The sequence below is a fragment of the Babylonia areolata genome, chromosome 6, assembly GCF_041734735.1.
Source record: "Babylonia areolata isolate BAREFJ2019XMU chromosome 6, ASM4173473v1, whole genome shotgun sequence".
Taxonomy (NCBI): Eukaryota; Metazoa; Mollusca; class Gastropoda; order Neogastropoda; family Buccinidae; genus Babylonia; species Babylonia areolata.
This window is the reverse complement of record NC_134881.1, coordinates 43291593-43304363: the sequence shown is the minus strand read 5'-3', so window position 1 is coordinate 43304363 and position 12771 is coordinate 43291593. Positions and strand designations below refer to the sequence as shown.

Genomic DNA, 12771 nt, shown 5'->3' with positions numbered 1-12771 from the left:
AGAGAGAACCATTTTTAACCCCAGAACCAGTGCGGTCAGTTCCGCGGTGTACACCGAGCTGTCAGACAGGATGTGTTCCGTTGAGGGCCGGTCAGGAAAGGTGGGACAGAATGCAGATGCGGCGACTCCGTCCTCTGACTTGGAACCGTCAGTGAAGATGCTTTGAAAAGTGGGGAATTTGTGACACAGTTCCGAAAAGTAGGTTCTGTAGGCCAGAGAACTGGTGGTGTCCTTACGGTACGAGGCCAGATCGAATCGATCGATGCCGATCTGGATGTCGGTGGCATCTCGGATTTCTCTAAGTTCCCTGACAGCCCTCCGTGGACCTTTACAACACCTGAGGTCCGATTCGATCTGGCTTCGTACCGTAAGGACACCACCAGTTCTCTGGCCTACTGATACTGATAGTAGCATTATTTTACTTATTTGAGTATTCATTTGTTTTAATTCTTTACTTACTGTTTATGAATAAGTTATTTGATACAAAATAACTTATTGTAAATGATGTAAGCTGTCATGTTAAGATTGAAGTGCAACGTGTGAGCACAGTAGAAGCTTCTTCTTCTGCGTTCAATCGTATGCACACGAGTGGGCTTTTACGTGTATGACCGTTTTTACCCCGCCATGTAGGCAGCCATACTCCGTTTTCTGGGGTGTGCATGCTGGGTATGTTCTTGTTTCCATAACCCACCGAACGCTGACATGGATTACAGGATCTTTAACGTGTGTATTTGATCTTCTGCTTGCATATACACACGAAGGGGGTTCAGGCACTAGCAGGTCTGCACATATGTTGACCTGGGAGATCGTAAAAATCTCCACCCTTTACCCACCAGGCGCCGTCACCGTGATTCGAACCCGGGACCCTCAGATTGAAAGTCCAACGCTTTAACCATTCGGCTATTGCGCCCGTCAGTAGAAGCTTCAAGCTTGTTGATGCTCCTTTGTCTTTGTTTGCACTGCAATCGTGTGTAGTGCTGAATAATTAAATGTTATTCAAACCAAATATAGCACAGTTGCATTGTACTGTATCATTCATTTGTCACAACAGAGTTCTTGGTGTGAAATTCTGGCTGCTCTCCCCGGGGACAGCACATTATTACAGTGCAGCGTCACCCATATTTTTTTTTTTTTTTTTTTTGCCTTGCAAGTGTAATTTGTTTTCCTATAAAAGTTTTTTTTTTCTGCAGAATTTTGCCTGGGACAACCGTTTTCTTGCCGTGGGTTCTTTTATGTGCACTAAATGCATGCTACAAACAGGACCTCAGTTTATCATCTCATCCGAATGACTAGCATCCAGATCACCATTCAAGGTCTAGATAAGGGGTGGTGGTGGCGGCAGGGGGAAGGGGGTGAGGGGGGGATACTGATGAGTGTGGGATTTGATCCCATGCGATCAGATTCTCTCACTTCAAAGGTGGACGCATTATTACCACTAGGCCAACACTCCACTTCAAGTCACATGACTGTTCTTCTTCTTCTTCTTCTTCTGCGTTCGTGGGCTGCAACTCCCACGTTCACTCGCATACACACGAGTATGACCGTTTTTACCCTGCCATGTAGGCAGCCATACTCCGTTTTCGGGGGTGTGCATGCTGGGTATGTTCTTGTTTCCATAACCCACCGAACGCTGACATGGATTATGGGATCTTTAATGTGCGTATTTGATCTTCTGCTTGCATATACACACGAAGGGGGTTCAGGCACTAGCAGGTCTGCACATATGTTGACCTGGGAGATCGTAAAAATCTCCACCCTTCACCCACCAGGCGCTGTCACCGTGATTTGAACCCGGGACCCTCAGATTGAAAGTCCAACGCTTTAACCACTTGGCTATTGCACCCGTCACATGACTGTTCAATGTGTCACAGTGAAATCATAGCACAACTGGGTGGTGTTTAAACACATGATAATGATCAAGTGATTGAACTTTAGATTCTGTACAGAGCAAATGACCAACCCACATTGAAGTAATTCAGATGGGTGAGGTCATCAAGAACATTTCGGGAGTTGTTTCTCCCGATGTGCACCCTGTAATGTACCAATGTATTTGTTTGTATTTGTATTTCTTTTCATCACAACAGATTTCTCTGTGTGAAATTCTGGATGCTCTCCCCAGGGAGAACGTGTCGCTACACTACAGCGCCACCCTTTTTTTTTTGTATTTTTTCCTGCGTGCAGTTTTATTTGTTTTTCCTATCGAAGTGGATTTTTCTACAGATTTTTGCCAGGAACAACCCTTTTGTTGCCGTGGGTTCTTTTACGTGCGCTTAGTGCATGCTGCACACGGGACCTTGGTTTATTGTCTCATCCGAATGACTAGCGTCCAGACCACCACTCAAGGTCTAGTGGAGGGGGAGAAAATATCGGCGGCTGAGCCGTGATTCGAACCAGCGCGCTCAGATTCTCTCTTGCTTCCTAGGTGGACGCGTTACCCCTAGGCCATCACTCCACTCCATGTGATGCATGTAAGTGTTTATGTGTGACAACATGCTTGCTAACTGTGCATGCAACTGTGGTGAATTTGGATGTCTCACAGTGCACTAACTCCTTTCACCCTCAGCTGTCCCACTGTGCTGTTATTTAACACCTTGGCTGCTGCTGATGAGTATGCTAGTCAGTGAATGGCTGTCACCTCAGATCACAGGTCAGGATGTCAGTCACTGTTCTGTATTGGGGCTTCTTCCTCTTGGGACTGCACTGCTTTCGTTGAGCAAAAATCAAGGACACCACTGATGTGTAACAGTTACTGCCCTTCACACTCATACCACCCTGATCTCATGTCACAAAGGTTTAGCATTCAGGGGGTTAAGTACCAGCTGTACGCCTTCCTCCTTCTCCCATTTCATCGTAGTTCACCACCAGTGTTTGGAAGCGACCCACCTGTCCAGAGTGACGATCTCTGAACCAACCCACCTGTCCAGAGTGACTATCTCTGAACCAACCCACCTGTCCAGAGTGACGATCTCTGAACCAACCCACCTGTCCAGAGTGAAGATCTCTGAACCAACCCACCTGTCCAGAGTGACTATCTCTGAACCAACCCACCTGTCCAGAGTGACGATCTCTGAACCAACCCACCTGTCCAGAGTGACTATCTCTGAACCAACCCACCTGTCCAGAGTGACGATCTCTGAACCAACCCACCTGTCCAGAGTGAAGATCTCTGAACCAACCCACCTGTCCAGATAAGAGTGACGAGTGACGATCTCTGAACTGACCCACCTGTCCAGAGTGACTATCTCTGAACTGACCCACCTGTCCAGAGTGACTATCTCTGAACTGACCCACCTGTCCAGAGTGACTATCTCTGAACTGACCCACCTGTCCAGAGTGACGATCTCTGAACTGACCCACCTGTCCAGAGTGACGAGTGACGATCTCTGAACTGACCCACCTGTCCAGAGTGACGATCTCTGAACTGACCCACCTGTCCAGAGTGATGAGTGACGATCTCTGAACTGACCCACCTGTCCAGAGTGACGAGTGACGATCTCTGAACTGACCCACCTGTCCAGAGTGATGAGTGACGATCTCTGAACTGACCCACCTGTCTAGAGTGACGAGTGACTATCTCTGAACTGACCCACCTGTCCAGAGTGACTATCTCTGAACTGACCCACCTGTCCAGAGTGAAGATCTCTGAACTGACCCACCTGTCCAGAGTGACGAGTGACGATCTCTGAACTGACCCACCTGTATAGAGTGACGATCTCTGAACTGACCCACCTGTCCAGAGTGACGAGTGACGATCTCTGAACTGACCCACCTGTCCAGAGTGATGAGTGACGATCTCTGAACTGACCCACCTGTACAGAGTGACGATCTCTGAACTGACCCACCTGTCCAGAGTGACGATCTCTGAACTGACCCACCTGTCCAGAGTGACTATCTCTGAACTGACCCACCTGTACAGAGTGACGATCTCTGAACTGACCCACCTGTCCAGAGTGACGATCTCCGAGTTGCCGTAGTCCACGTAGTACACCAGGGCCGTCTGGTTGTGGGGGAAGGTCTTGGCCACCAGGCCCCGGTACCAGCGGTCGTCCTCAGAGAACCTGGCACAGCACATCTCTCCTGCTGATGGCACTTCCTCCAGGGGGGCAGCATCCTGAGTGGGGGGGAGCTGGTTCAGGTCCTCCATCATTTGGGCAAACCGCACCAGGTCCTCAGGCAGGCTGTTGTCCGGGGAGGCCGCACACCGCTGGATGTACACCTGTTTTGGGGACCCACCCATATGTTTACCATGAATGGATGGGCGTTCTTGGTGGGATTATGACTGGATTTATGTTGGTCTGTGGAGGTAACATGCATATATCATCTTTTTGTCAGCAAATGTACGTCAACAGTTTCTCTTTTTGAGGTAATGAAGTATTCATATATCTTGCATCTTCTATTACACATGCAGAGATGCCAACCCCTGTCAAGTGTTTGTTGGGAACAATCAGGATATTCGGAAATTTGGTTGGAACATTCTGAATTCGACAGGAAAACTCCGACTCTGAGCCACATGAGCAAATGTACATTTTTTATACAAGGCATACAAACACTTGGGCCTACCTTGCGACACAGTGTAACTGCTATGATTAAGCTGACTGGTCCACTCAATGCTGTCTCAATGTAAACACACGCACGCGATAAGCTGAGCATCATCATGTGAGACCAAGGTTAGTAGCGACTGGCCTTGTGATCGATAGGTCTAGAGCGTCTGGGTAATGTTATGACAGGAAAGCATGTGACCATGTTACGTAGTCAAAAATGAACTTGTCTGAACAATTTTGACATTGGCATAATGTCGGAACAAACTGCGATTGAACATAACAAAATATGGCGAAATTGTAACAGCTGGCATCTCTGGACCCACCTGTATGTTTACCATGAATGGGCAATCTTTATGGAATATGGGATTAAAGCTGGACTTTGTGTTGGTCTGTGGAGGTGATGCATATTTCGTCTTTTCTGTCGGCAAATGTGTCAACAACGTCTCTTTTTGAGGTAATGAAGTATTTATGCATCTTGCATCTTGTGTTACACACGTCACGTACAGGTTCAGTTTCAAGAGGACGTTACAGCGTGTGAGGACTTGTCCACACAAGCTACACCACACTGCTTTAAAAGAAAGGGGGAGTGAACACATGTCTGACCTCTGCACAGACCCAGCATGTTGGTCAGGCACTGAGAGCCTACCACTGGAATACATCTATCACTGAACTGACGTTGACTGAAATAAACAAGTAAGTGAATACATAAAAGCAGACTTCAATAACTTCACAGGCTGTGCACTGAAGAAAATCTCGTAATAAAAGTGACATGACAAGAAAGCTAGATGTGTACACTTTACAGCCTAAACATCTCTAAACCTGGCTGTGTTGGAAGTACATTCCATGGTTTACATAACACTGAACAGTTGCTGCGATGATAATAATAATAATAATAATGGTATTTATACAGTACTGAATATTGTGCAGAGACAAATCAGAGCGCTTTCGCAGCAGTCATTCACACGCATGCATAACTCTAAAACTGTAGAAACTAAAGACAAGAAGGAGGCAGGCAAGGGAGGCTATTTTGGGAAGAGGTGGGTTTTAAGGCCAGACTTGAAAGAGAGTGTGGAGACTTGACGAAGCGAAAGAGGAAGTTCATTCCAATCGCAAGGTCCAGAGACAGAGAAAGAATGGCGGCCAACAGTCGAGTGTTTGAATCTGGGTATGCGTAAACAGAGTGGATCCGAAGCCGATCGTAGTGAGCGAGATGGAGTGTAGAGGTGAAGGCAGCCACAGAGATAGGAAGGGGCAGTTTTGTGAATACATCTATAACACTGAGTGCTGATCTTGTACTTTATTCGGTGTGAGACAGGGAGCCAGTGGAGATGTTGCAAAAGAGGAGTGATGTGCTCAGGTCTTTTCTTTCTGAGGATGAGTCAGGCAGCAGAGTTTTGTATGCGCTGAAGGGACTGAATGGATGAAGCAGGCAAACCAGACAATGATTGTACTGGTATGAACCAAACATTGTACCTGCTGTAAATTTCTATTCAAATTCAGTTCAATTCAAAAGACCTTATTGTCTGCTTCAAGTAATTAAAACAGAATTTTGTTCAGTTTGGTTCGTTCCAATGTTTCTGAACAAATAACCAAGAAAAAACAACAACAAAAAAAACAACAACAACAACAACAAAAAAAACCCCAAAAAACCAAACAAACCCAAATGAATAAGTAACCAGCACATTAAAAGCACAGAAACTATGCCAACAGTTCTGATGGCAGCTTTGAATGTAGAGAAACACCCCCCCCCCCCCCCCACACACACTGACAGTTGTCTACAGAGTGATGGATGTGAGGCACTGACCAGGTTGGGGAGCTCCATGTGTGTGACCAGTCCTGTCAGCATGGTGCCCGCGTCCCCAGGCCTCAGGGGGTAGAAGGGGTTGGAGTGCTGCAAGAAAACAACAACAAAACAACACACACATACACCACACTGCACTGACACAGGGCAAGGCAAGGCAAGCGGAGGGGTTTATTTCAAGCACCCACTGGAAGCTTAGAAACAACACACACACATGAAACTGTAACACGCTCCACAGCAACAATGTTCACACCACACTGACAGCAACAAACCATGTCGTACAGAAACAAAGCTACTGAATAAACACTCAACAGGCATCATGAACATCCCACACAGGCACCCTGCACGCAAACCACAACAACGGCCACAAACTTAACCAGCCATGATAAATCACACAAAAACAAGACCATGACTGCTGACACAGCCAGCGTAAAGGACACAACTGTTGGCATCCTGTTCAGAGTGTTGTTGCTTTTCAAGCCTGCTGTCAGAGAAAGAAGATCAGAGCAGTCTGTTGGCTGCCAGGAATGGTAGGCATCATGGCTGTCCCAGGGTGAGGCTTTAAAAAAAAAAAAAATCAAATTTGTTTTGTTCTGTTCATGGGTAGCAACTCCCACACTGACTTGTATCTCAAGTGGGCTTTCACCCCATCATGCAGCCAGTCATGCTCCGTTTCAGGGTGTGCATGCCGGGTATGTTCTTGTTTCTATATTTGTATTTCTTTTTATCACAACAGATTTCTCTGTGTGAAATTCGGGCTGCTCTCCCCTTGGAGAGTGCGTCGCTACACTACAGCGCCACCCATTTTTTTAAAATTTAAAAAAAATTTTTTTTCCTGCGTGCAGTTTTATTTGTTTTTCCTATCGAAGTGGATTTTTCTACATAATTTTGCCAGGAACAACCCTTTTGTTGCCGTGGGTTCTTTTACGTGCGCTAAGTGCATGCTGCACACGGGACCTCGGTTTATCGTCTCATCCGAATGACTAGCGTCCAGACCACCACTCAAGGTCTAGTGGAGGGGGAGAAAATATCGGCGGCTGAGCCGTGATTCGAACCAGCGCGCTCAGATTCTCTCGCTTCCTAGGCGGACGCGTTACCTCTAGGCCATCACTCCACTTGACCCACAAAACACTGTCACTGATTATGGGATCTTTAATTAAAGCGCATATTTGATCTTCTGGATGTGTATATGTATAAAAGGGGTCCAGGCACTAACAGGCCTGCACATATGTTGACCTTAGAAGATAAGAAAAATCTCCACCCTTGACCCACCAGACACAGCTGGGATCTGAACACATGATCCTCGGATCAAAAGTCCAGTGCTGTGACCACTTGGCTTTTGTGCCTGTTGAAGGTGGGGCAATAATCACACTCTGCTTTTCTGGAAAAAACTGGTGATCTCTTTCATATGATTTGTTCACGTTCCCTCTGGCATAGCAAACGACAGCAAAGGCTGACTCCACGACAGAGGTAACAGAGAGTGTGGATGAAAACAACACACTTTGCTAAAGACAGTCACTCTTTTCCAAACAACACTTACAGCTGCATCAGACTCGACACTTTCTTCAAGAAGGTATCTCTGTGAGCAGGCCGGCCCATGAGTTAAAACAATATATAAAGGAAATAATAATAAAACTGCTACAAATACTACTTCTTTCTGAAGTAAAAGCTTTAAACTTCATGCCAAAATCCGTTACTCTGGATACATTAACTCACACCACTGTGTTTGTGGACCTTTTTCTGTTTCCATGACAATCAAATAAGTCTGAGTCAAACACACACACGTTTGCTCTCTCTCTTTGACCCTTCAATCATTGCTCATGTAAAGTCTGAAGTCTCCAAGAGCAGCGGCCTGGGGATAATGTGCCTCTAACAAGTGAATGTCCACAGTTTTCAGTCCTGTACCTGACCTCCACTGGGCCTTGAGTGGTGGCCTGGGTGCTGGTTTTACATATCAGATGATAAACTGAGGTCTTGCGTGCAGCATACATTTTACTCATGTATAAAAACCCACAGCAATAGAGGAGTTTGTTCCTGGCAAAGCCTGCAGATAATAAAACAAAAAATACACGTGATGGTGCACTGCGGCGTCGCGCTCTCCCCATGGGACAGCAGGCTCAATTTCACACAATTAACAATAACAACGACGACGACGACGACAAAGAGTGACCGTACCTGCAGAATGTTGGTGATGTCGGCGGTGCGCTCATAGTAGTCCTCCATGTCGTCCTCCCTGGTCACCACGCCCATGGTCAGCAGTGTGCTGACCAGGCTCTCCCCCCCACTGTCCACCACCTCCACCCTCTGGGGCACCTGGCTGCGATCTCCCTGTCACCACGGTAACCACCTGTGTTGTCACTTCCTCTTCCTGCTATGGATCACTTCGCTCCTACACCCATTCATGCCCCTACCCCAGAGTGTCACTTTCATGAACTGATGATGCACCAAAAAAAATCAGTAACAAACAGTAAAATGTTCAAGGTTTTTACAGGAACATGCTATATACTTAAATATGTGTTGCTTTTCTGTTCTTTGTTGTTAACACGGCCACTGTTGATTGCATCCTTTTCTCAAGGTCTGACAGTGTTGATTTTGTGGGGGGTTTTTTTGTTTGTTTTTTTTGTGTGATGAGATATGCTCACCTTCATCAGTCTAAAACAAAAAATGCTTGAGACATCGAACCATCTTTTCAACTGAGTGTGCTCTCTCTTTAGTTTGGATCTACCGTAACCAGCAATGCACTTGCACACACACTGTTAAAGTTGCAGCTTCCCATTCGCCATCATGTTTATCCTCCCATGAAATGCAGTGCCCCCTTTTTTCCTTTGTAATATGAGATCTGTGGCCATAACATCAGGAATGGTCGTCAATTTTCACAACTATAGCATTACAGGATGGCCAACATGTATGCAAACCTCTCCTTCATGTTCTCTGGCTGTGGGTGACTGAACCTTCTCGTCACCACCACCAGCCTAAACTTTGCTTTGCTCAGTGCCACTCTCACAAAGCGTGAACGGAAGGAGATGCAATACTTGACCTCAAGTACTCCATTTCACAGGAAATGATTGTTGATATGATTGTTCCGCTTCGTCAGGCCTCCTCACTCAGCTCTTTCAAGTCTGACCTTAAAACCCACCTCTTACCAGGATAGCCTCCCTCCCCTGACTTTTCTTTGTCTTTAGTTTCTCAAGTTTTGAGTTTTGCATGTGTGTGAATGACTGGTGTGAAAGCACTTCGATTTGTCTCTGCACAAGATTCAGCACTATATAAATACTTATCATTACTTTTATTCTTTGTAGTATTTCACAGGATATAACTGTACATATAAAAGAGAGTTTCTATTCAGAAAACCAAACAGAAGGTGGGTGGTAGAGAGAGCAGTGGGAGTGACTACAAATGTGACAACCAACAGTGAAAGGATTACAATGAACAGTCACATATATGCACTGAAAGTGATGGCTGTGTGTGGTAAACCTACAGGTGTTGTGCTTGGATGTGCATTCATATAATTATACATGTCTGTGCGTGCATATGCTCATGCATGTGTATCTATGCATGAATGTGCAATTCAGAAAGGGAGATTCACACACTGATAATGATAATGAATACTTTCGTAGCACTATATCCAGAAAACTGCTCCAGATGCTTTACAAAACACAATATTCTACAAAACTCATTACATAAATTTTACAAATATTCCACTACAATGAACAAAAGAAATGAGAGGAAGAACTATGCTGCCTGTTAGATGTATCCCTCCTTTCCTCTAACTGAATAACTTGATGACAGAAGTACATCAAATGAAGATACACACACATATACAAACACACTATCTCGACGACAGCAGTACACTTAATGAAGAGACAAACACATACGCACTCCCTCAAAGAGAGCACACTAAATGGAGAGACACACATATACACACACCACCTTGATGAGAGCAGTACACTAAACGAAGAGACAAACACATACACAACTCAAACACAGCAGTACACTAAATGAAGAGACAAACACACACACACACAACCTCAAACACAGCAGTACACTAAATGAAGAGACAAACACACACCCTCAAACACAGCAGTACACTAAATGAAGAGACAAACACACACCCTCAAACGCAGCAGTACACTAAATGAAGAGACACACATATACACACACCATCTCGAGAGCAGTACACTACATGAAGATACACAAAATGAAATAATAAATGTTAACACAATAAATGAACACACACACAGAGACAATACCTTGAGAAAAATACAATGATATCACACAGAGCCACAGTACCTTGATGATGGCAGTCCACTTGCAGTTGACCAGCTGTCTCTCCATGAACTCCACGCAGACAGGGGGCCAGCTGTCGTCCACTGTGTCCTGCCAGTGACCACACCCCTCATGTCAATCACACTGCCTTCCTCCCCACCCCCCACCTGAATGTGTCCTGTCAGTGACCACACCCCTCATGTAATGTAATCACACTGCCTTCCTTCCCCCCTCCACACATCATCACTGTGTCCTGTCAGTGACCACACCTCTCATGTCAATCACACTGCCTTCCTCCCCCCCTCCACCTGAATGTGTCCTGTCAGTCACAACATCCCTCATGTCAATCACACTGCCTGCTTTCCCCCCTCCACATCATCACTGTGTCCTGTCAGTGACCACACCCCTCATGTCAATCACACTGCCTGCTTTCCCCCCTCCACATCATCACTGTGTCCTGTCAGTGACCACACCCCTCATGTCAATCACACTGCCTTCCTTCCCCCCTCCACATCATCACTGTGTCCTGTCAGTGACCACACCCCCATGTCAATCACACTGCCTTCCTTCCCCCTCCACACGTCATCACTGTGTCCTGTCAGTGACCACACCCCTCATGTCAATCACAATGCCTTCCTTCCCCCCTCCACATCATCACTGTGTCCTGTCAGTGACCACACCCCTCATGTCAATCACACTGCCTGCCTTCCCCCCTCCACATCATCACTGTGTCCTGTCAGTGACCACACCCCTCATGTCAATCACAATGCCTTCCTTCCCCCATCCACATCATCACTGTGTCCTGTCAGTGACCACACCCCTCATGTCAATCACACTGCCTGCCTTCCCCCCTCCACATCATCACTGTGTCCTGTCAGTGACCACACCCCTCATGTCAATCACACTGCCTTCCTTCCCCCCTCCACCTCACTGCGTCCTGTCAGTGACCACACCCCTCATGTCAATCACACTGCCTGCCTTCCCCCCTCCACATCATCACTGTGTCCTGTTAGTGACCACACCTCTCATGTCAATCACACTGCCTTCCTTCCCCCCTCCACACGTCATCACTGTGTCCTGTCAGTGACCACACCCCTCATGTCAATCACACTGCCTTCCTTCCCCCCTCCACCTCACTGTGTCCTGTCAGTGACCACACCCCTCATGTCAATCACACTGCCTGCCTTCCCCCCTCCACATCATCAATGTGTCCTGTCAGTGACAACACCCCTCATGTCAATCACACTGCCTGCTTTCCCCCCTCCACATCATCAATGTGTCCTGTCAGTGACAACACCCCTCATGTCAATCACACTGCCTTCCTTCCACCTTCCACATCATCACTGTGTCCTGTCAGTGACCACACCCCTCATGTCAATCACACTGCCTTCCTTCCCCCCTCCACATCATCACTGTGTCCTGTCAGTGACCACACCCCTCATGTCAATCACACTGCCTGCCTTCCACCCTCCACCTCACTGTGTCCTGTCAGTGACCACACCCCTCATGTCAATCACACTGCCTTCCTTCCACCCTCCACCTCACTGTGTCCTGTCAGTGACCACACCCCTCATGTCAATCACACTGCCTTCCTTCCACCCTCCACCTCACTGTGTCCAGTATACACACCCCTTACTTCACTCATCCTGACGGGCACAACAGCCCAGTAGTTAAAGCTCTGGACTTTCAATCTGAGGTCCCGCGTTCAAATCCTTGTCACAGCGGCTGGTAGGTAAAGGGTGGAGACTTTTCCCCCCCCATCTCCAAGGTCAAGAGATGTGCAGACCTGCTAGTGCCTGAACCCCCTTCAAATGTATACTGTGTATAATAACCAGTGACTAATGTCGACAGGCTCAGGAAAGGTTAATAAAAGTAATATTCTTACTTTCCCAACTCAGTGAGTCAGACAGTTCTTGTGAGGTCGTTTTTTCTCCTTAGAACTGAAACTGGTCTTCTTCAAAATGGCAATGCCACAATGGTATTGAATGATGTGAACCTCTAGTGATGAAGAAAACTTGTACAATGCTTCAGAAGAAAATTCTGATGAAGAAGACACTGAGGCTTACTGCTCCTTTTTTGTTTGCTTCTGTGCCTGTTTGCTGAAATATTCATAAAATATCATAAATGTGTAATAATTTCCATAAGTATTCACCAAATGACAAA

General features: G+C 46.5%; 1 protein-coding gene across 1 annotated transcript in view; it reads right to left on the bottom strand.

The window, feature by feature from the left end:
• The window catches only part of LOC143283047 (RING finger protein 17-like), a 127438-nt gene that overhangs the window by 4903 nt on the left and 109764 nt on the right, over positions 1-12771 (bottom strand). Inside the window, exons 35-38 of the mRNA XM_076589052.1 lie at positions 10633-10719; positions 8518-8670; positions 6346-6432; positions 3942-4216 (exon numbers count right to left, since the gene is read on the bottom strand). Coding sequence (XP_076445167.1) covers positions 3942-4216; positions 6346-6432; positions 8518-8670; positions 10633-10719 — 602 coding nt within the window. The remainder of the gene's footprint in view (positions 1-3941; positions 4217-6345; positions 6433-8517; positions 8671-10632; positions 10720-12771) is intronic.